The following is a 23772-nucleotide window of genomic DNA, read 5'->3' on the forward strand; positions in this document are numbered from 1 at the left end:
ATGATCAAGAAGTAAAGTATAGCCGACAGGATGGTTTACTCCGTCTCTTGTTAGATGGTCTGGCTCATTTCCATACGTACCATACGTCTCATAAAACAACATAGCTCATACCTTACTCATGCAACGAGATCCATATACACAAAAATAAAAAACTTTCATTGAACCAATCAATATTAGTTAACTTCACATTTTTCTGACTTGGCAAAAACAACCAAGTCGCGGTGATCACATGATAGCGTGGAGTTCCCCATATTATCATGCACGTCACCATCGTGTTCGTGCCGTGTCGTTTGTATTCGCGATCTTGTTTTTGTTTTGTTGATCCTGTCTAGATTTACCGGGTAGCCACGTCAGAATATCTGAATATCAATTTATTCACCATTCTCCCTTTCCCCAGGATTTGCTTTTGGATGGCTTTTTGAGAATCCGGGTAGTGGCAACCAGGGGGGTAGCTGGAATTTCTCCAATCACCACTCGGAAAGGCTTCATGTACAGGGTTTGTAACAATCCATTGACATCATGATAAAATGATATCAGGATCATTGCGTTAAGTGTTACAGGAAAGTACGCAACAACATTGAATCTGCTTGATCTTGATCGAAAACAAGGTACTGCTTCAATTGTTGCCTACTCTAATCAAGTTTAGCATCATTCAATCACCCCTCCTGTCGATACTTGACGGAGTTTCGCTCCGGGGCGAAAGAATCAAGCAGATGGGAAGTTGAAATGGCTATATATACTTGGATATCTCCAGTCAAACTCTTTTAAATCATCAACAAGCAATTCACATCTTTCAAACATTGAAACAATTCAAACAACTCCAACAATATACCAAATAAACCATCAACCAATCTCAAAATGAGCGAAACATACAAGCCAACTGGTAAGTTGTTTCTCATCCCTCTGTGAAGCATGAACATTGCTAATATCTTTCTTAGAGCACGGAGGTCTCAAGGAGGACGGTACTCCAGACAAGAGAGTGGGAACTGGCGAGTTTGCTTACGGCCAAGTCGACCCAGTTGTAAGAAGCACTCTTGTCTATTCAGCAATCTGCATTCTTTATGTGTTTCAACCTGCTAATCATTCTCCCCTCATCACAGGAAGCTGGAGCCAAGGGTGGATCCACCAGCGACGCAAGCACTGAGAGCCCCTCCACCACTGGCAGCAGTGGTAGTGGTAAAGGCGGTATGTGTTCATACCAACATACTTCTCATCATTCACGAAGGTCGATGCTAACGATTCAATTCAGAATTTGCACACGGAAAGGTTGATCCAGTCGAGGCTGGCAAGAAGGGAGGACAAGCTTCTTAGATTGTCTCAAGATTTAATGATGTCTGAACTTTCAATGATGGGAATGTCGGCTGTGTACGACGAAATAATTTCGGATATCATTAGTTCTAGGTTTATGATGAATTATGATAACTGCGAAATATTGAGTTAGCAACAATGATATAATTTCATAACATATTCTTCCTCATGTACTGACAAATAATCACATCGTGATATTGTGAGATGCTGGTATGTTATGCATTATCACATTCGAATTCATTTCTCTCGGGTTGGTGATACAAATTATCATTCGAAAAATCGTGGTATAATCCATTGGCAGAGAACAAATTGTAGTTCACATCGTACCATATCGAATCTTGAATGACGTTGAAAGATATACACGATTAGGTAATGAATGTTGTACTCCGCAACTGGCGAATCTCTGGTTGAAACAGTCTGGTCTACATCTGACAATTTTACAATCCCTACCTAGCTACACAAATATTGTCTCCTCGGTGACTACTTGAGGGCTAGGACAAACCCAAGAAGGATACCAACACTGCAGATTTCATTTGTTGGAATATCTGCTTGGTGGATTCCATGAAATTTGCATGTTTTTCCTGCGAACGGCCGAGGCAGGCTTCTGCGGGATCTTGCATTACATGTTCTCGTTTGTTACCTAAGTTGAGTCGTTCAGGTATTTCCTTCTGGAGTTTTCATGTCCAGCTGCCCATTGAGACTCATTCGCCTTCAACATGTGCTTGCGATATTGGCATTGTGCTTTACTCTGAAGTGATGAGTGCTGTTCAGAAAAATGGTCGTATATCAATGGGTTTTGTGTAGCTTACCCCACCCCTTCATATGGATGAAGCAAACAACGAGAATTATCTACAGATATGATATGATAAGAATTAGATCATGATCACTTTCGACACAAGAATTCAACAAGGTCGACAACGTGTTCGTGCAAATCTCCGATGATGTAAGTGGTTAGTGCTATTCTTTGTAAACATTCAAGATATCCAAAAGCTGAGCAAATATTTGAACACTGCATTTTTCACAACATGAACAAGGACCAAGACGTTATACTCGGCCTTTCCTTGTTGTCGTTCCTGAATATCCCCTCTTTTCGTACATCATATACCATGTTTTTTATGGTAGCAATCGCATGGTCAGGCACCCGAAGGAAGGGTTGCCATGCTGATATTTGTGATAGATATGGGAGAGGCGTTGATACCGGATACAACCGTACAATCAGGGTCTAGAAAATTTTGATACGACTCATAGTTTTTGTTATAAAGGTTCGACGTCTCCATGAGAATGTAGGAGCTCTTTCTTTTTAGATATTTTTACGATCTAGAATTCATCGCTAGACTTCACGATGTTCAGTTTTTTAATAATACTTTTCCTGATTGCAGGAATCTGCATGGCAGATGTTTCCAACATCAAGACTCCAGCAACTCCAGGTTGCAATGCAGATAATTGTTATCGTGCAGTTAGTGGAGACTTTCGTGGACCTTTTCAACAAGCTATAGCATATGATGATTGTATCGAGTACATGGAAAACTTCTGCACAGTCGATATTATAAATATCACTGTTACATCTACCATCTTAACAACAATTACCGAAGCATTCACCGTGGGAAAAAGAGCAGTAGCAACGACTACATTTTCACTTCCATCATATGCTAGTGCTTGCTCAAACGAAGCTCGCTATTCGAGTGCGTGTTCATGTTGGGGAATTTTACCTGATACTATTACCAAAACTGTACCTGTATGTATATTCCCTATATTGTTTAGGAAAATCTACTAACAAACCCCTAGACATACACAACCTTCACCACTTCAACCGTCACCACCGGACTTCCCCCAGTCTGTCCCACAGGTAAAGCTCTCATGAAAGATGCTCTCAACTGCGGCTCCTGCGGCTACGTCTGTGATACCGGCTATTGTGAACACGGCACCTGCAATACCATTCCCTGTACTCCCAACAAATGCGAAGAAGGCATCAAACCATGCGCTGTCGATTCCACCTGTTTCTGTTTCAATACTATTACAGGACTTGGTTTCTGCGGTGAAAACGTCGGATGTGCTGAAGCGAAAGATTGTTATGATGACGGGGATTGTCCAAATGCTTATGTATGTGCTTGGGATACGTGTTGTGGAAATAATGTGTGTGTGCTGGGGAATTGTCCGAATCCGGCGGCGAGTTTGATTAGATCGGTACAGAGGAAGAGAGATGCTTTGATAGGGGATACAGCGGCTTATAGGGCGGATTGAGAGGGGATTTTGTGTAGTTGTGTGGGTAGGAGAGATGAGATTTACAAGTGGTGACTTTTCTCGGATTGGTTTCGCTCATTCGAGCTTGTTGTATTTACTGAGGTGCCACGATGAATCATGATCAGTTACGAAGCGATATCTTATGTTCTGATTGCTTGACCGACAAGAATCTGTTTATCAAGCACGGAAATAGCTTGCTCAATACACAAGACATGTTCTTTCGAAAGATGTCTCTGAGTATTTAGAATTCCACAACTTCCCTCGCTTCCAACTCTAACGTCAAGATCATCGTAAAACTTCTACAATTTTTTGATCATGCACAATCCCTAAAGCTCCTTTTTAGATCTCCAAGGACTAGTTCCAAAGGACCATTAGCTGCATCTATCCTTATCCCTACAGGGAGGACTTGGTTCTTTTAATACTAATTCATGAGTCTCTCAGATCTCTCAACGGAAGAGTAAGTAGCTTTATGCCACAATTTTCAAAAGTTTGTATCACACTTTTTTACCTCTACTAAAGGTTTTAAATATTCCGAAATAGCTTTTGAAATGTAACATCTAACATTCAAAATCAACTTTAATTTGCGGATTGGACTCAATGTCATCAACGGTTTGACTTTCAAAGCGAATTGAGAAACCCACGGAAAAAAGTAACTTTCATTATCTTATTGCAGTTTGATTATAGGAATTCTGGCTTTGGCTTTAAGAAGGACACTTTTCTAACCGTAATCTCTCAAAATTTACCTGGTAGTAAGTTGTTGACATATATTTCTTGAATTCATGAGAGGAACAGTACATCAGCATCTGATATCACCAAAGGTAAATGAACATCGAAAGTGAGCAGGATATCCAAAAAATGGCGAGAAATTTCTCGAGAAGCCAGAAAAAGATGTTAAATTGGATAGCAGACGCCTCTGAATCTCACGAGGAATTGATTGAAGATTGTAAGGGGTGAGACGACTTAACTCGTAATGAACATTATACAATCAAGAACCAAATTGGTAGTAAAAACCTACAGAGGTGATGACTCAGACTTCGAGAAACTTCTTCAAAGTTTAGATCAACTTGCCTTTACATTAATAGCCATTCCGAAATATAGGCATGATGTTATCGTCATTGCATCCTCGCCGCCAGCATACAGATCAATATCTAGCACCTCGAAATTCACTACCACCCCACAATACCAAGAGACCACGTCTTTCTTTGTATATTCTCACGTAAAATGACAAAAAGTCAAGCCCAATCTAAAGACTGAGAACTTGTTCACCTCAATGCCCAGTCTCGAATTGTGATATAGGGATGGATGGATGAACAAATAGATAAATAGATCTAGATCATCACTTGCAGCCAGTAGTGTCAAAGATGCTCAAACAGTATATCCGAACTCGCCAATCCGATATCCCTCACTTGATGGCACGTCCTAGGACAGTTTTTCTCTGAAACGAATAAAAATACAGGGAAATTATATTTCACATAGACAAGGATGAAGATATCGATGATGTTGTACTGTATTAGCAAAAGCACTAGTCACAATTTATTTTACATATGCAAAATCGCGTCTCTCAGCATACAAAATCAAAAGATTTCCCTGCTGGCGCAATGGTAGCGCGCAAGACTTCTATTAGGCTTGATCCTATGTGACAAAATCTTGAGGCTACAGGTTCGAGACCTGTGTAGGGAGTTACCCTGAGTATCATCGGTTTGAATCCGTTGCTAAAGATCATTTCTTTTTGCATTTTTGGTTGATTTTTGAAAAGGGGTGTTGATGGATGATGTCGAGGGCTTTTGGGGGGTTTTCCCCATCCCACCCAAGTAGAATTTTGAACGAATAAAAAGAATAGATTAGTTAGTTAGTTCTATAGATGTGTGAAAGGCTGAGTGAGTAATGGAGGGAGGGGTCTTCTCAACCAATACTTCAATCAATCCTCTACATAAAAAGTCCCGTAAATTTCTGGATATCTCTACAGTATGAACAAATCAAAAAGCAGTGTATTCTCAGATCCCTAAACTCAATCTAATAACCCCACTAAAATTCTTTTTTTATTTACACAAACTCAAGTGAAAGCGGGGTGGAAATATATTATCACTCCACTGTATCCGCTAGCTATACTTCGCTTGTGCCCGTTTACCCCACCATAGAATTCTCATCTTTTTCGATTTCGGAAAATTACACAAAAATGATATGAAATTGATGAATCAATAAAGAATTGGCAGATCAAAAGCAAAAATTATCTACCTCGGGTGGACTCGAGATCGCAGAATGCGGCTTCTGTGGATCGAACACAGTGCCTCCAGATAAACAGATAATAGGATCTATTAGGTTCCTGAAGTGGACTTCAGTCTGGCGCTCTCCCAAGTGAGCTAAAGCCGCTTGGTTGTTCGTGTTATGTTGAACATTGAGCTGAGATTTTGCTAATTGTTTGAGATTGAAATTTGCATCGTTTGGAAAGTCTGGCGATGTGTGGTTGGGTTGTAGAGTGATTGGTTGGTTGGGGCGTTAGATGTGGGTATAGCTTTAGTTAATACTGAGGCTGATATATGCATGACTTGCATGTTGATACTGGCTGCTGATGTACCGATATTCGATATGTATGGTTGTGTGATTGGGATATTGTGGTGAAGATTAAACAAACGTATCGAATAAACTCAATTCCTTCTATTATCGTCTAATCGCCTTACAGCAAATCTGAAATCAGCACATCAAGAGTCCGGCTGATCTATATAGGTACTAGTAGGTAGTTGATAAACTTCTCTTCAGTATGTATCGTAATCATACCTAGCTATAGGTAGGTATTTAGGTATATCTTCTATTCTAACCACTAGCTTTCCCGCCCCTCTCTTCCCCAGACGACAGTCAGTATGTTTTCCACCACAAAATCGTAAAGTATGGTTTGAATGTTCACCCATGATCAACAAACGGTTCGTACATGACAAATTTGACGACAAAGTGTAATTTCAATGACTAGGTACCTAGTCATTCATGATCATTCCTCGAGAAGGCAACTCAATTCAAATCACCCATTACCAGACCACACGAGGGGAAACATTAGACTCAAATCATTGTCGGACCATTATTGGTGTTACATTCAAAGTAGAAGTATCTAGGTAGCTAAATTCGATGTTACAATTACAAAAATAACAACAGGACCTAATCACAGTTATTGTAGGCAGGTACGAGTACGGACGTCCGAGACCGTTGTCGGTCTCAAATCGTAGCCCGTTATTCCGTTGCCTATGGGAATATCTTGACACTCTCACAACTTCGGGAACTTGTACCCCTGGGTGGAGCACGTCCAATTTTTGCTATAAAATAAAGAATTATAGAACGAATATAATGATTTTTGGCAGAAAATATTCGATGCTTATTGCGATATTGTGATTTCAAAGGATCGAAGATGAGAGAGTCGAAACGGTATGGTGATTCTTTAACAGACCTGGCCTGGACCTTGAGATCGTCCCAAGGTTGGCCGAGCACTCCGGGTCTCCGAGCTTATTGTGTTTGGAAGCATAAAATACACAATCGGATGCTTCTGTGGAGATTCTAGGCCGGATGCTCCTTGCCGTTTTGGATGAGATAGGGAAGAAAGGGTTTAGGATATAACGATTAGAAATGAATCCTACCAAGGTCTATGGAATCGATTTCTTAGCAATGTCGTCAGACGATGAGTGTTTGTAGAAAGACGAGAGGCAGGATGAACCTAACAACTCCACAGAATGACCAGCTGTCAAACTGGGGGCATTAACTATATCATTCTAAATTATACACAAGGTCAAAATCATAAGCAGTAAATAAATCGGATCGAGCATCATCACACCTTTCTTTTGACTCTTTTCCCCAGATCCTACCACCATATAGCTATAGATAGACTGAATCCATTAAGAATTTACTACTACTACTACTACTACCACCATAATCCTAATTTCAAACAATTGACCGCCATGACCACCTCGCTCAGATAACAAGCAATGAGCTTGCAATCCTTCCAGCAGACCACCAACCCTTGAGTCCAGATCATCACCCTGGGATACTGCCTTACCCTGGATACATTTTCCGAGAAAGAAGAAGAAATCCAACGGTTTATGACGTCGGTCCAGACTCAATACAAACAAAACTCCAATTCCATATGAGACTGTTAGAGAATTTTGTTATTGATTGCGAATATCCGAATGGCGAGTCTCTACCTGTTTGTGTACCAGCCATACTCGAGTACATATTGAGTAAATCCTTAATTAGAGTATTACAAGTACATTGTATACAAGCCACCGATGTAAATTCCGCCGTCCGATGTGTTTGTAATTTGTAACGTGAGAGAAACGGGCACAGCGGAATTTCATCGGTTAGTACGAGATATAGGGTTTGTTTTCAGGCACTGCTCGTACTTGCTCAGGTGGGCTTAAGGGTAGGACGGACCCCGAAATCAAAGTTTTGATGAGTGTATACGCAGGATGCTAGAATAGTCGAAGAAAATTTAAAGAAATTGAGAGGAGACTCATGTAGTGTGATGTGATGTGATGTAGGAAAATTTACAAGCAAGAAATTGTGGAAATGAAAAGCATCGGGAAATGAAGTCGTGAAATGGAGATGCCCCTTCATTTTTCGCCAATCTATCTTACTTTACCAGCCTTATCTCCACGAGATCCTTCAACATCACTTACAAATAATGGATCAATCCTAGAAAACCAGAATTCCAGTTTATGAACAGATAATCATCGTTCTCTCCATCCAATGATCATTCTCTGATTTATTAAAACCATCAAAATCTCCATTCATATACATAAAGTGTCTTGGAATACTTGACAGATCATCCACCAAAATACGCACAAGTATTCGTATCAGATGAGGTGGCATGGGGCCAAAAATGATTGCACCAGTGATCAGTGAGGTTACAAATTACTTTTTAGGAGTTTTATTACTTTAGGTAGTGATACCTATATGCAGGGTCTGTGAGGGGTGACAATTTAGGCTTTTGAAAGCTCCACTATGACAGAATTATGTGAAGAGAAACCCTTGTTCAAACGCGGCATGGTGGGCGCAAGATTTCTTTTGCCCTCTTAGACTTTACTCAAGGAAGCCGGAGTTACGACGCACATGGAACGGATGGATTTGAGTCAAGTATGTATGTTCCAGTTATTAAAAGTGTAGGTCTCCCCTCGGAGTGTGGATGATCATTTGGATTGCTTTTCTATATTGTGTTGGATATTCGCTGTTTTGCTTATATACCATCTTGAATCTTTATATCTTTTTTTTCAAGGTTGTGTATGGGTCAATCTACGTATTGATATTACTTTACAACTCTTGATATACTTCTATATATACAGACCGAATTATAGGTTATATATATAAAAATCACCTAAATATTTACATTGAAACCCAACATTCGAACACAACGAAAGCATTACAACCAACAGTCATTAGACAATGTCTACCTCACCCAGCCCAAAGGCCACACTTCGCCCCTCCAAATTCATCGAAGGACCTCCCCTCACCTCCACGGCCCCCAATCTCGCCCAAACAGATTCACAACTACAACTCATCCTCCTCGAAATGGATTCCTACGAATCCTCTCGCAAATCACCTCGCAAATCCAAATCGCGAACTTCTTCGAGTAGTTCTTCTAATTCTAACTCCTCACATTCTTCTCACAATTCTACTTCTTCGCTATCTTTTTTTGCCAATTCTTCCAAACGAATGAGTTATGATTGTTATTCGGCTTTGTCTACAAGTAACAAGATACTTAGTGGGGTGAGAGCGAGTATGGATATGAGCAATCCTTTTTCAAGCTCAGAGTCATTGGGAAGAAGTAGATGCAGTATCATTGAGAGCACGAATGAATCAGATGAAGGATCAATCAAAGATGCACAGCCACTAGGATCAAAGATTAAAGGCAGATTGAGGGCGTGGAGTCGGGGGAAGGACGATGCGTTTAGACCTTATGCGGCCACCTGAGTGGAATGGGATATGTTGGGAATAAGATTGGAATGGGCTACATTACGAAAGTTACGTTACGAAGTTACACGATGATTGAGGATACTCGATACGATATGAGGATATTTGAAGGAACGAATCACGGGCAAGATATACTTTGTCAGATGAGGAAGAGATCATTTAATGAAGGCAAATTGAAGAACACACATGCATGTCGATGCTCCGAAGAGGAGGCAGACGCTGTGTTGCAGTAGGGTGGAAGGAAATAGGTTAGGCAAATAGCCAACGCACAGCCATTTATGGAGAAGAGGTCCCGAGACAAGATTATGTGGAGGGGGAACCGAGCACGACACGCGATAAGTCGAGACAAGTAGATGGAGGGTTGCTTTGACAACAAGATTATCATGGAGTACTTGTAGGATAGATCAATAAATACATATTTTAAACACATGATATCGTTGTCTGTCCGTATTTGATATGAGATGCTATGTTATTCACATGTTGTCGTTTTCCTTATTTGATACCAAATATCATGATTCATGATTCATGTATGCAGTAGACTCAACGCATGTCAAGAGTTAAAATCGAAGTCGAATATCCTCGAATCCCGCGAAACCCATGATCACCCATGGACACCACCCAATCTCCTTTTTTCCCACCCCCTCGAAACCGAAAAGTCATTGAATGATAAACCGACCAAACTCAATGGCTAACGAGTACAAAAAATACAAGTACACCAGGTGACTTTCGATATTTTCCCACCCGCAGAATCCCTAACTATTTACAGCAAAATGCCTTACCCGTCCCTGTCTAGCCCCATGCGAGCCGGTAGTTGACGGTTCATTCCCCAACCTCGTGTTTCAGGCACATGCAAAACTACTGTATCAACTCAGTAGACTCGGAATCTAATTAACTGTATATAGCCCTAGTATGTGAGCCTCAACCTGACATAGTAATATTACAAATCAATACAAAACATGTTTCTAATTATTTAGATAATAAGTCACTAAATAAACAATTTATATTTTCCTTTGAAATTCTGAGTCTTAATATTCTTTATTAATAAGATGATAAATATTTAAAAAGAAAATTTGAAATTGAATTATTAAAAATCAGATTTAATTATTCACATGCTTCAAGCACGTGTATTATTATTTTATAAGCCAACGGAAAAGTGGAAAAAAAGTCGGATTTCAACAAGTCCGTCTGGGGAGATCGGCAATACGCTAGGCTGTATACGGCTAGGTAGATTCCGAGTCTACCGAGCTTATACGGTAGCGATTCGAACGATTCTTTTCGGACATGCATTGAAATTTGAGAACCTCTCCCTTCTCGTCTCTTCCTGCAGATGAAACATTGATTATCGAGTCACTCACAATTTCTATTTTCATTATATTTTTATCATGCGCGTCTCGTACCCCACAAACTCTCATATCCGCGCTTGGCAACGTACCTCCCGGTTTACGCAACATTGCTACCGCGTAGCCCGGCTTGTCTATTCGTTGGTGATCGTTACGCCGCAGATACCCCTTGTATTTCTCTCTTTCTTATTCTCACTTTCTTACTATGGTCGTCCGCATTGGTCCTTCACATATCGTGCTTCTCTCCTCATCGGCTCCCACTTAGCTTGGTCTTTAAATCCTGGTACCCAACCCCTTAAAGATGTCCTCTCTTTTTCCGCCCGCTGTTCCATCCCCAAACTCACCGACGATCAAAATGTACAATTGGAAGTCATACCGCCAGTAGATGAACACTGGCTAAAGGGCGATGCATCACATGCGATCATCAAACCAGAAAGCTGTCCATGTTTCTGGCAATGGACACGGAATCTTTCGTCTCCTATTGGCGACACCTCTTCCCCCGTATCTCAAAGAAAAATCATGATGTATTTCGTAGGTGGCGGAATGGTCCAAGGTCATCCCCTTACATCTGCTATTCCCTGGCGCGTCATCCAGAAAACCAATATCCCCATCTTCGGCGTCAATTTCCGTAAATGCGTAACTACCAAAACGGCATTTCCAGCAGCCTTACAAGATGCATTGTCGGCATTTTATTTCCTCCTCGAGATGGGATATCGTCAGGAGAATATTTCGATTATGGGAGATTCGGGAGGTGCGGGGATTGTGGTTACGCTCTTGTTGTATCTTAATAGATATCGTTTTCCCATGCCGGAAAATGCGGTGTTGATTTCTCCATTTGTGGATTTGACGTCGAGGTTTGATGGGAAGGGGGTGGGAGAGGAAGAGGAGGGGACTTTGATAGAGCTGGATTTTATGAATAGTGAAATGCTCGCAATGGCGGGGTATCAGTACTGTGAAAATAGACCGGAGTTGAGGGGCACACTTTTGAGTCCAGCGAGGGGAAGGTTGCCGGAAGGGTATAAATTTGAGGGACTGTGTAGGTGTATGGTTGTTTGGGGAGATGCGGAGGTTTTTGGTCTAGGTATGTATATGTTTGAATGTCTGATTGTATAAGTGATAACTGAGTATTAATATTACAAAGGTATACGAAAACTCGTCAATCATCTACGTCAAGCGGGTGTTAAGGTAGAAGCGGTGGTTGGAAAAGATGAAGTTCATGACTTCCCGATTTTCTCGAAAGCTGATGGGTCGAACGAGTTCTTCGGGCGAGTAGGAAGGTTTCTGGAAGGAGATGGAATTTATGATTGAGGGAACCGAGCTTGGAGTGTGTGGGATTGTGTTTGATTGGGTGAAGTTAAGAGAATTTGGGTAAGAATTAGGGTTGAAGGGTTATGGCATTAAGTGCATGAGTGAATTGTTTGGGAAGCTTACCACTTAGGGAAATTTTGCTATCATTGCAAGCCAGCCAAAACAATTCAATCACAGTCGTTTGCACAGTGCACGATCACCAGTATTTGTGTTCATTCAAAAGATTCAACAGAGACCAATTTCTTGATGAAAATCTTCGATTCCTAACTAACAAATGTATACGACGCATCAGTATGTTTTCCCTGTGCCACAAGGTTTTAGCGGAATCAATGCCAGCCCGAAACATGATCGTCCTGGAAAAGGTTAGGTTCGTCCATATGATTCGGAAAGCTGGTGAATCAGAGAGACTAGCTATGAGTTTGGGTGGCAGAAAGAAGTTCAAGAAGAGAAGAGAAGAGGCAATGAGAGCCACCGTGGAGCAGAAAGGGTACGTCTGTTAATGGCTGTTCGTTATCGAGTGGTAACCGAAGGAGAATTTCATGTCGTCAATGTGGGAATTGGAAAAGCATTTTTTTTCGGTCTATTCGCTGGAAAGTTCTGGAGGATCTTGGTGAGTACTCGTGATTGAATAAGTGAAGGAGGTGTGGTAGAAGGTCCACCAATGATTGAGCCATAGTGGTGAGTCTCTTGTTGGCTTCCTGATCAATTCGAGTCCTGTTCCTTTGTTGAATAGCTTTGCTTTGCCTTCCTAAGATTTCGATGGTTGACTTGATAGCATGAGAACAATTGCAAGGTGATTTTCGGCAATTGAATCTTCTGAAGTGTGACGGGTGTGTGGAAACGGCTTGTACTTGGAATGAAGAAATGGTCATCTGCAGCGGTCGATGCACATTCTGAAGCATCTCGTTCTTTCAGAAAATCTACAAAATCAGTTAGCATGAGCAACATCGGTAATGAAAGCAACGTTGGAGTTACATAACATCTTTGCTAGAATATTTGCTATGCTATCTCCTGAAAAAAATGAAATCCATCGTGATATGCTGGTGTCGAATGCGGTAAAGGTGTTGCTTTGAAACTTGAGATACTCGGTGCGAACTTCAATGCCTCGAACAATCTCAATCAAATGTAACTTCTGGACATTCTGTTGACCTTTACAGTGACGGCTAGAATCTACATCCAGACTTCGTTCATCCTCGGAGGTGTATTTAATCGCGCAATGTGAAACATTGGATTCCTTTTCCCGAGTGGTGTAGCATCATAGGTCGTTGACGGCAGAATTTCTGTCGGCTGATTGAAAGTGGGAAGGTGGTAGGGGCGAAAATGACATTATGGCGAAGACTTTACTTTTGACGGAAACAGAATCTGTAGAGATGGATCGAGATGTAGCTGCACTCGCCTTTATGCTGGCATCTCTGACTGAATCTGAAGAAGTCGAAATAAAGGAAGATCGACAGCTAGGAAGAGAAAAGTGCGAGAAATTCCTCTTCCCAGCCGATTGAAGATGAGTGTTTGTCGCGTGGAGGCTACCTATCAAGTAAACCAGATGATCGAAATATTGAAAGACTCGGAAGCGGTTGGTCCTTGAATATCATAGATTGAATGGTTCATTGGCAAACAGAAAGAAATGGAAGGATCGTGGCTGGAGGAAAGGATATGTTGCGTGGAGTTTATCCATTTGTCTTCAGAAAACTTAGATCGAACAGGACTTGAGGATGTCAAAACTGGAGAGTGGAAGTTGTGATTGAAAGGAAAAGAAAAATGAGGTTGTAGAGAAGAAATTTTAAATTCGCTAATGGAAGCGAGGAAATCGGTTTAAATTCACTTGTTCGCTTACCTATGGAAAATTTCACGCTGACTTAAAGCGTAGTTAATATTAAACTTCGGACTAAAAGTGTAATAGTGAAGTCCGGATGAGTACTGGATGCCTGTTAGAACTCACTTCTTCCTTTTTTTCTCCCTTTATTTGCTGGAGGAGAACATCATACTTCCCACTTCCCACAAGATCCTCCTCCCTAACGCCAGAGGTCTTTTATCTGATACGAATACAACAAATGATAACCTACAACCACTACGGAATTGAGGGCGCATATCTTACACTTTATCTGGAGCCCTTGTGTCTGTGAGTTTAGATCTGAAGGAGAAGCCCCTCGTGACCTTCTCACTTTTCAATAGTGGCCTGTTCCTCCTACCAGCCACTTCTCACCAGATATAGAACTCAAAATATGGACCGCACTCTGAGAATGAAGACATCTCCGCAAGCCCTCATCTGGGACTATGCATGTCGAAGTACAACTTTCGTGTGAGATCCTATGTCGAGCAAGTATGGGGGGGTTTGCATATAGAGAAGATTGTCTGCTATCTGTGGCCTTTTTTTACGGCTCGAGCCAATTGCACAACCTTCACGATGAGGTTCGAACTATGGTATGATTGGGGCCCCGATGAATCTCAGGTCAAACTCACTGCTTGGAATAAAGTTCAAAGATGACCATTCTGTATCTTCGTTGCCTGCACTCAACTGAGGGCTCACTTTTACAGCAAAGCCTTTCATCACTACCCAGGCTGGGAGTTGGCTCGGATCAAGAGAGCGAGATGAAGATGAAGCATGGATTTCATTACTCCTCGGAAACACAGTGATGAGATGGACAGCGCAACGTTACTGGCACCAAAAATCTGCTATAATTTTGAAGAATGGCATCCCACTACTGATGATCCATAGTATAATCAACTCACTACCCATACTCTTTGGCAGACATGTTCTATCGACTTATCTAGTGTTCCGGTCTTTCTTCAATTATTACTTAATATCATCAGGCTTAACCCTAGATTCGGGTCTCACAACGTTCAATTATATGCCCAGTGATACGCCAAATTAAAATCAACGAAGAGAACTTGCAAGATTAAACCAAAGGTATTTCAACCTCAAGCAATCGATGTCAGAGTCTATTCACGTTTCTGATTGTCAATGTCCGTGCACAATAGTCTTTGCTATCTTTCCTTTTTTGTGAAATCCAGGAACAGAGAATCTCTTGAGATAATGAAGGGAGACCCTCAGAAAAGAGAGGGCACCCTTTGCTTGCCTTCTCTTCCCCCTCACGTAGCACCTCCATCGTCCGTATGATTAAGTCAAAGTTAAAGCCAATCAAACTTACCACAAAGCATAATCGGCTTGCTTGAGCTGTGGGAACCTCACGTGATTTGTAAATCAGTCAAATTTTCAAGATCGTGATGATCTACGCCCTGAAACCCTTTCACCGCGATTATTTATAATATTTCGTACGATGACAAACATAGTGTTTTAGACAAATTCGGTACCCGATATCGGTCAAGCGAGAGATGGTGCGACCAGATCATCCATGGTTTTTTCTCAAGGATTAAGAGAAAAGGCATTGCGCCTGGTGATTGATTATAGTGCTGGAGATCACGGAAGGCACAGTTGTCTGCAAATTAACGGATTTACTACATCTGAAGCCTTTATGCTATGAATCTCATGTCCTGAAGTTTTGCATAATCATCTAAGTTATGTAGTTCATGACTTCTATATCGGACTCTAAGTAGAAGATCATGTGGAGTAGATATAAAATGGAGATATAAAAAGGGATTGAATTCCTCTTCACTACTACCTTTCTCCGAAACACTTTTAACATTTCCAGTCTCTCTTCTTCTTACTTCAAGATGTCATTGTCCGCCACACTCAACCTGTGGCCCACCCAGCGTTACCACACGGTCGATTTTCGACCTCCCACTTTCAATGTGACGAAGACGGGAGAAACTCAATCAGGCTTGATTTTCATAACTCCAGCTCTTCGTCACATAAATGAGTCGAGTTCCAAGGCCGCAATCTCCGCCGTTGGACCTATTCAAACTGATGCGTTTGGTATTTTCACTGAGGATGGGCAACTTGTGTGGCAGGGCCCACATGCTTTAAGGAAGGAATACACGCCAGATTTCGGCGTGGTTACTAGAAACTTTATGGCTCAATATTACATGGGTAAACCCGTGTTGACATACAGGTCAGGTCTTGGTTCGAATAACGGAATGGGATATGGAAATATCACTATACTTGATGACACCTATACACCAATCACAACGATCTGTCCCAAGTTAGGGCTACTCACCCCACCGAGTGCTAATTTGACTGATCCTATATGGTTTGCCGATTTTCACGAAACGTTAATTACACCTTGAAACACCCTAATTGTCATCGCAGCCAGCATTACCTCTATGGATCTTAGCCCGGTTGGCGGTCCAAGTCTTGGCTATGTATATGACTCTCAATTCTACGAGATAGACATTGCTACCGGTAATATAGTGTTCAACTGGAGTTCTGTTGCCTCTGAAATTCCCATCACATACTCCGAACTTAGACCAGGTGTCAACTCCGGAACTGGTTTAAACTCGAGTGATCCTTTCGATTGGTTCCGCCTCAATAGTATATCATCTGTTGGGGATGGATATCTTATTAACAGTCGTACCTGCTGGACTACTTGGTATCTCAGTAGTGCTGGTGAGATTCAATGGCAAATTGAGGGCAACAACACCGAAGGACAAAGTAATTTCTTCGTTCCCGAAGAAGCAAACTTCGTAATTGATTCCCCAAGCCATCAGAAACCACAAACTAACTACAAATCGTAGGAATGGCAACATGATGCTCGCATCAGTAATAATACCAACACAAGCGCTGTCCTTCGCTACTTTAACAATCGCAATAATGAATTCTCAGATCGAAGCGTATTCAACCAATCCAATGGTCTCCGGCTCTCTCTGAATCTCGTAGACAAAACTCTAGTTGTGGAAAAAACTCTCACCGATCCTGCCTACCGTAATTTCCCCAATTCCCAAAGATCTTTCGGCCCGCTTGAAAATGGCAATACATTTATCGGCTGGGGCGCCGTTGCCCGCCTTACAGAATTCGGACCCGATGGTGATAACGACGTTCGTCTACGAATCCAGTTCGGTTATGACCACGCCCAATCCTTTCGCGCCTACAAACAATCCTGGAACGCGACGCCATTTTGGAATCCAGATGTTGTGGGACTTAACGACACCGCGTACATGAGTTGGAATGGAGCGACTGATCATACGACTTAGGTTATATATATAGGAACTAATGAGAGTGATCTCGTGGAAGTAGCTACTGTTCAAACAGGTAATCTTTTCGAATCCAGATATCCGATTAGTAGTGAGGCTCGGTATTTGAAGGTTGCGTCATATACCGGAAATACTTTTTTGAGAAACTCGTCACTGGTTACTGTTAGGCCTTCCTCTTAGAATCCTGTTATATCATAGGTGGCGCTGGTGACGATGACGTTGAATTTCAAAGATCATGAATATAATACGATTTGACAAAGAAGTCGAGAGACTGGATTCCTTAATTCATATATTGGATTTATCAATTTTCTTTCTTTTCCCTCTACGACTATTGGGTTTTTCTTATTCGCATAGTTTTCATTTGGAAGATTCTCACGAAAAGATTTTTACCCATAACCTTACACATAAACGAAAAAAAAACAGTCATTCCCTTGATGATCAACTGCTCAACACTCCACTGGCTACTGTCCCAACCCTTAGAGATGTTTCACTTGACTCAAGTGAGCACAGCTTAGGGTACACGGAACCATTAATATTTGATGTCCTACCCGTATGTTTCCCAAGAACAAACACTCTCGTGATAAGTTTATATTCGGGTCAGTTTTCTCAGGGAACTAGACCTTATTGGCTTCTAAATCTTCTCATCACAGAATATATTCATAGAATGCGAATTGACACAATATGACATTCTGCTCGATAACATTTGATCAGAATTCTGATTCAATCAAACACGCAAACAATTCATCTTCAAAAATGAGTTCATATATTGAATCAGATAATTGTTTTACCTATCAAATTTGCATTATCTTTGCAAGTATTAATAGCTCGAAATGAATAGTGTCTAGATTAGGATGGCTGCTTCTTTCTCTTGAAGTTGCTGATAAGTATTTATATAGTACTTTGTGGTTTTGGATGACCTTCTGACGAGGGGTTGATACCATGAGTATCAGTTCTACTGTTGATTCCCATGATGGCATGCAAATTATGGCTATATTTCGCAACAACCGGTTTCGACAGTGATACAATAATAGCTGAGAGGCTACTGAGAATGCTTGCATCTCAATCTGAGTTTTTTTCATTGAAGACGGGATGTCATTGTGTATATGGATCCTTATGAACACAGTGAAGGATAATTTTTCATAGCTGCTTCGATCTCACAGTCCACACTCAATGTGCTCGAATGCCGTGCCACTATCGTAGATGTCGAATGATTCTGCACAAAAGCAAACTCCAGCAAAGTAGAGATTTTTGAGGCCCAATGAATATCAAAATCGTTAAATAAAGGACGGAAAGGTAAAACCCAAAAGTTTATGCTGATCAGAAGAGTCCAACTAGAAGGACTGCCCTTCTTCCCATCGTGCGAACAACTGAACTTTCAAACGAGCAGATCTATCATTGAAAGCGACTGCTCACATATTTACTTTTTGCCCTAGCTGGATCATAGGACTAGCTGATTTGGCTCCTATTATAACGTCCAGCAATTGTAGAGAGCGATTTTCCTCGCTCCAACCGCGAACCCCTTGGTAGACGATGGGATATGCATCAAAGAGCATGTGAAGCGTTCCAAAGATGATGGACATGTAAATTGAAGACGCAGGAACACATAATTCTCTAAAAGTAAGATACATGGCCGCCTTATGAGAGCCGTGAATAAGGCTTGGTAGCCGCGATATTTTGCATTACCTCCTGCGCAATCCCTCGCTTGGTAACCTTAGATTTTCAGAGGGGAAATAGTGTATATGTCTCTGGGAGAAAAAGCACTCAACTACCCACACAACACCTCGAAAAACAGCCATCAATTCTACAATCCATTTCCATCCGGCCAACTGAACACGGGAAAAACTCAAAAGAGAACTTATGGTGGGTCCTGATAATGCCGCTATCGTTCTGCTTGTAAATTTGATCTCCGACTCATTTGTGTCCTTACTATCTCGAGAAGTCTCGGCTATAAGGGGCTAGAGCCGTCGACACTGAATAACCGGCCCGGATAGTACAATGGCAACTAATACGAATTAGGAAGGTTCAAGAATATTCAAAAGCTATCAGTATAAGTCACTTGCCCCACATTCCTGGTCACCCCTCTTTTTAGGCTATACCATCTCGTATTGGATGAAGTGTGTCACCATGAGATAGCTAATCGTGAAAGATATGTTACAGCATCGAGTATGAACTCCGATATGTGTGCGCATATCAATCTTCCTCGGCAATGTACGCGCATTGGTGCAGATGATTGACATCTTGTGTAGATGATCAGTATTCTAAATAGATGCAGCTAAGTCCATTTTTGGATAAAGATTTTTGTCTCGAGTCAGGCAGTTGACTTTACCCTCTAATGGAAATTTCACGCCCAGCCATTTCAGAAGATAAATACTCTGAAAAGACTTTATCAGCCTGTCATGATTTAGATTACGTTCAAACCAAACGCTGTGATAAAATTTCCACAACTTCAATGTTCCATTGAAGTAACAGCAATTATGAACGCAAACGATGATATAAAAGTTCGATCTATCACTGGGAGAGGTGTGCATGCCAAGAGCACTCAGGCCTTTTCTTCTCTTCCAAGTCCAAATCAAAATTTGAACAGGTTTAATAACTTGGATTCCTCCTCTCAGACATTACCTAATGGAGTTACTGCTCCAGAAGATATTCCCATTGCCATAGTTGGAATGGCGATGAGACTTCCCGGCGGCATCAGTAACGAAGAAGAGCTCTGGGATACGTTGATAAAGAAGAAAGACAAAAGAACGCTTGTTCCTGCAGATCGATGGAATGTCGATGGATTCTACAGCGAGACTCCTAAGCGAGGATCCGTCAAGACTAAGCATGGATATTTTCTTGATGGTGAAGCTCTTCGACAATTTGATGCATCGTTGTTTTCCATTACTCGAGCTGAACTCGAGAAGGTTGATCCTCAGCACCGACTTCTTCTTGAAGTTACTAGAGAGTGTTTGGAGAACGCCGGTGAAATCAATTGGCGTGGTAAAAATATTGGATGCTATGTCGGAGTTTTCGGAGAGGACTGGCTTGCAGTGCATGCACAAGGTATTTGGAATAAACCCCGATATCTCTTATCTGAGATGTATCAAAATTTCGGCATTCCTGACATGATATGAGACTCGTGCTAACCTATGTGTTTCATAAAAGATACACAGGATTCCGGGCTGTATACAATCACAAGCGTTGGTGATTTTTTGCTGGCAAATCGTATCTCTTATGAATAGGATTTCAAAGGTCCAAGGTAAGCTACACTGCTTTGATTACAACACATTACCATAATCAACTTGATCTCACAAATTTTTTAGTATAACCGTAAAGACCGGGTGTTCAGATTGCTCAAAAAATGTACGCAGTATTTTCGCGGAGGTGCTATAGAGCCAATCAGACCCACCAAAGTATTTGATGCCATTCAGATTGGTTAGTCTATCAACCCAAAGGCTGCTCCTTTTCAGGAGCAAAGCTTACAGTGCACTGACTATTTGTAACAGAGGAAGCTTTCCGCTTCATGCAAAAGAGCCAGCACATCGGAAAGATTGTCGTTAGCATGCCCGCAGACTCTCTGCAGCTGACCACTTCCAATACCCATAGCCAGTTCTCTCTTCGCCCTGATGTTTCTTACTTGCTGGTTGGTGGCTTAGGAGGATTGGGCCAATCGGTTTCGACTTGGATGGTAAAAAATGGTGCAAGACATCTCGTTTACCTATCAAGGGGTGGCGGAAAGAAAGAAGAGGAGGTTGCATTTGTCACTGTACTCAGTGCTCAAGGATGCACTATCCAAACTATTTCCGGTAGCGTTGCAAATATGGTCAATGTCGAACGTGTTATTAGCGAAGCGCAATTTCCGATATCCGGTGTTATTCAAATGTCAATGGTCTTGAAGGTAAGCTCCTTCTTCAATTCATGACATTAAAATCTGGCTTTGACCTATCATAGGACGGTGGATATGCCCAAATGACTCACAGAGATTGGGAATTTGTTCAAGCGCCAAAAGTTTTAAGCACATGGAACCTTCACAAGGCTTTCGAATCAGTGCCTCTCGAAATTTTTGCGCTCTTTAGCTCAGTGTCATGTCAATGGGGCCAATGGGGTCAATCCAACTACTGCTCTGCTGGCACGTTCTTGGATGTCTTTAACTAATATCGACATGGTAAAGGTCTCCCCGCTTCTGTAATAGACGTTGGTGTTTTGGAAGATGTTGGTTATCTTAGTGAAAACCCAGCCATTTTACAACAATTCAAGACAAACGGGGTTCAGACCCTTCGGGAAAATGATCTTCTCGAGACACTGGAGTTGGCCATCATGAAGTCCAAAGCAACATCTCAAGCATTCAGCTTCTTTGCAGATGGCTACGCCAGTGAGAGCTATATAGGATGTGGTTACAAGATGTCGATGGCAGTCCATGCAGACAATAATCGTAATGTCTGGAAATGTGATATTCGAATGAGTGTATACCGAAATCTCCACAACAGCACTATTGATGATAGTGCCGCAAGCCATGAGGGACTCAAGGACTTTCTTGCTACGGTCTCAAACAACCCGCAAACTCTGAAAGCGTCATCCGCTGCGGAATTTTTGGCAGAGGAAATTGGCAAAACGTTGTGCAGTTTCATGATGCGGCCAATTGCGGAGCTCGATATCCACCAGTCATTTAAGACGCTTGGGGTTGATTCACTCGTAGCTGTTGAGCTGAGAAATTGGTGTAGGCAAAAAATTGGCGTGGGACTGACCGTGTTAGATATCATGGGTGCGGCATCGATTAAGAGCTTGGGAATGATGGCCGCGGGTGGTCTATTGGACAAAAGGGCGATTTAAAAAACAGATACGAGCACGTAAAATACCTTGGTAGAGAGTGACCGGACGAGACATGATAGAAAGCGGTGGAATGTTGTTGAGAGTATATCAAAAGTGCGGGTTTCACTCCCTTTTCTAGCACCGGAATTTGAATAAGCAGACATTTTGAAATGATGTCTGATGCGCAAGGATGTAGAGGGGCGTTTTTTTATCGTAATCTGTAAAGAAGAAGATGGAGTTCTTGCTAGATCCGTCCAGATACAACGGATAGGGTGTGGGGTAGAAACTAGCTATTGATGTTTTCGCTACAGAAACTCGAAGAAGAAGCATAATGCACCCATATCGTGGACCGGATATTAAGAGATTCAGTAAACTTGAGGTCCAAAAGCTGCAAAGATTGTAATTCCTGCAAAATCATGGCATCAGCAGTGAAAAGCACCTTCCACTCACCGACCTTGAAAGGTGCTCGATTTTGTGAGGCTCTTTGAGAAATTGAAGGGATTTTCAAGCATCAAATCAAATCTAGATTATACTAAAATCGCCCTTAATCCGACACATGTGACTTTCGAGACTTCTATCATGTGATGTAAAAGTCGCTGCCCTCCCCGGGATGCAGTAAGAAGTAGAACATCAAATAATACCCCTTATAACACTAAGTGTAATGCTTTTATGATAGAGTGTCTTGAGGCTAGTCAGGTTGAGAATGTTTTAACATTCCAAGGTTGTTATAGCCAAGTGGCTATAGAGAGAAAGATATCCAGTTTTCCAAAAACAGCCTTGCCATAGGGTTTTATCAAAACATACTCTTATCACATTCGTTGCGGAGGCATGCCCTGATCTCAAATTGAAGATTTCTAAGGGCGGTTGAAGATTCCATCAGATGCGAGCCAGTCGATGCAAAAGCAAGTGCCCATCGGTCTCGTGCAACAGGCATCTTTGCCCCTGATTCGCCAAAAAGATACAGTCAATAGGGACGATGATGATTTCATCCGGATAAAGTATACGAGACGCTTGCACTTTGGGCCTATCGAGACATACTCATCTTTAAATTTCTCAAGAATTGCGTTCAAGAAGCTATAGATAACCAACTATAGCTAGGTCTTGAACAGAGATTCGAGTCGCTACAAAGTTTTGTCTTCAAGAACAAAAGCTCACGCACTCGTAGGAATGTAACCCGCATCAGTCAAAGCACCACCCCGGACGAGTATGTAGAATTCAAAAGCTGACAACTTGATGAAAAGCCCTCGAACTTTCACGCTTATCTAGTGTCGACTTTATGAAGGGTAGCTCTTTGAATTCATCAGGGTATCTCTCCTCGAATCTATGCTGCTTTGTCTGAAATGATCCCTAGAGAGGTCTTTCATCGAATTTTTGTCAAGGAGAAATACAAATATTTCTCGTAAATCCTTCCGATGTTCACATTCCAGAGTGCGTATTCTGGTCTACCATATTGACTCAATAGGAAACAACGCAATCTCACGTTTCAAGCAGAACATCTACTTTTCAGCCTTTATTGCGCCTTCATATCTGCATGCGGTGAATACCAGGCTAGAAGAGATGAAACTTTCGTGATTGATATGTCGATGGGATGTGACAAGAAATGAAGACTCCAGGCTGCTTGTTAGATACCGGCCTCTTCCACCCGGTGCTGACCACGAGGTGTGACGTGAAGGGGAGCGCGCAATTTAAAATGCGGGGAGAAGAATGAAAACCAGCGAGTCAATATTAAATGCAAGAGCTCTGATTTAGTGGG

At 41.7% G+C, this 23772-nt stretch overlaps 7 protein-coding genes across 7 annotated transcripts; all 7 read left to right on the forward strand.

The window, feature by feature from the left end:
* The first annotated feature begins 313 nt into the window (after nt 1-313).
* EAF01_010623 (uncharacterized protein) lies at nt 314-1464 on the forward strand. Its single transcript, XM_038918880.1, has 4 exons — nt 314-883; nt 939-1021; nt 1101-1185; nt 1250-1464. Exons 1-4 carry the CDS (start codon nt 859-861, stop codon nt 1309-1311), a joined length of 255 nt encoding a protein of 84 aa, XP_038765583.1. The 5' UTR covers nt 314-858; the 3' UTR covers nt 1312-1464.
* A 1186-nt stretch (nt 1465-2650) lies between these two features.
* On the forward strand, nt 2651-3549 carry EAF01_010624 (uncharacterized protein; the record flags this gene model as incomplete). Its single annotated transcript, XM_038918881.1, has 2 exons — nt 2651-3043; nt 3094-3549. The coding sequence occupies 2 exons, from the start codon at nt 2651-2653 to the stop codon at nt 3547-3549; spliced, it is 849 nt and encodes a 282-aa protein (XP_038765584.1).
* Nucleotides 3550-8967: 5418 nt separating this feature from the next.
* On the forward strand, nt 8968-9495 carry EAF01_010625 (uncharacterized protein; the record flags this gene model as incomplete). The annotated part of the gene is made up of 1 exon (XM_038918882.1): nt 8968-9495. The coding sequence occupies one exon, from the start codon at nt 8968-8970 to the stop codon at nt 9493-9495; it is 528 nt and encodes a 175-aa protein (XP_038765585.1).
* A 1382-nt stretch (nt 9496-10877) lies between these two features.
* EAF01_010626 (uncharacterized protein) lies at nt 10878-12143 on the forward strand (the record flags this gene model as incomplete). The annotated part of the gene is made up of 2 exons (XM_038918883.1): nt 10878-11916; nt 11977-12143. The coding sequence occupies 2 exons, from the start codon at nt 10878-10880 to the stop codon at nt 12141-12143; spliced, it is 1206 nt and encodes a 401-aa protein (XP_038765586.1).
* Nucleotides 12144-12436: 293 nt separating this feature from the next.
* Nucleotides 12437-12643, forward strand: EAF01_010627 (uncharacterized protein; the record flags this gene model as incomplete). The annotated part of the gene is made up of 1 exon (XM_038918884.1): nt 12437-12643. One exon carries the CDS (start codon nt 12437-12439, stop codon nt 12641-12643), a length of 207 nt encoding a protein of 68 aa, XP_038765587.1.
* Nucleotides 12644-15815: 3172 nt separating this feature from the next.
* On the forward strand, nt 15816-17231 carry EAF01_010628 (uncharacterized protein; the record flags this gene model as incomplete). Its single annotated transcript, XM_038918885.1, has 3 exons — nt 15816-16291; nt 16355-16724; nt 16776-17231. 3 exons carry the CDS (start codon nt 15816-15818, stop codon nt 17229-17231), a joined length of 1302 nt encoding a protein of 433 aa, XP_038765588.1.
* A 2474-nt stretch (nt 17232-19705) lies between these two features.
* EAF01_010629 (uncharacterized protein) lies at nt 19706-22040 on the forward strand (the record flags this gene model as incomplete). The annotated part of the gene is made up of 6 exons (XM_038918886.1): nt 19706-20273; nt 20453-20469; nt 20534-20645; nt 20717-21108; nt 21162-21315; nt 21382-22040. 6 exons carry the CDS (start codon nt 19706-19708, stop codon nt 22038-22040), a joined length of 1902 nt encoding a protein of 633 aa, XP_038765589.1.
* Nucleotides 22041-23772: the final 1732 nt, after the last annotated feature.

Source organism: Botrytis porri (genome assembly GCF_014898465.1).
Source record: "Botrytis porri strain MUCL 3234 chromosome Unknown BPOR_017, whole genome shotgun sequence".
In the NCBI taxonomy this organism is placed as follows: domain Eukaryota; kingdom Fungi; phylum Ascomycota; class Leotiomycetes; order Helotiales; family Sclerotiniaceae; genus Botrytis; species Botrytis porri.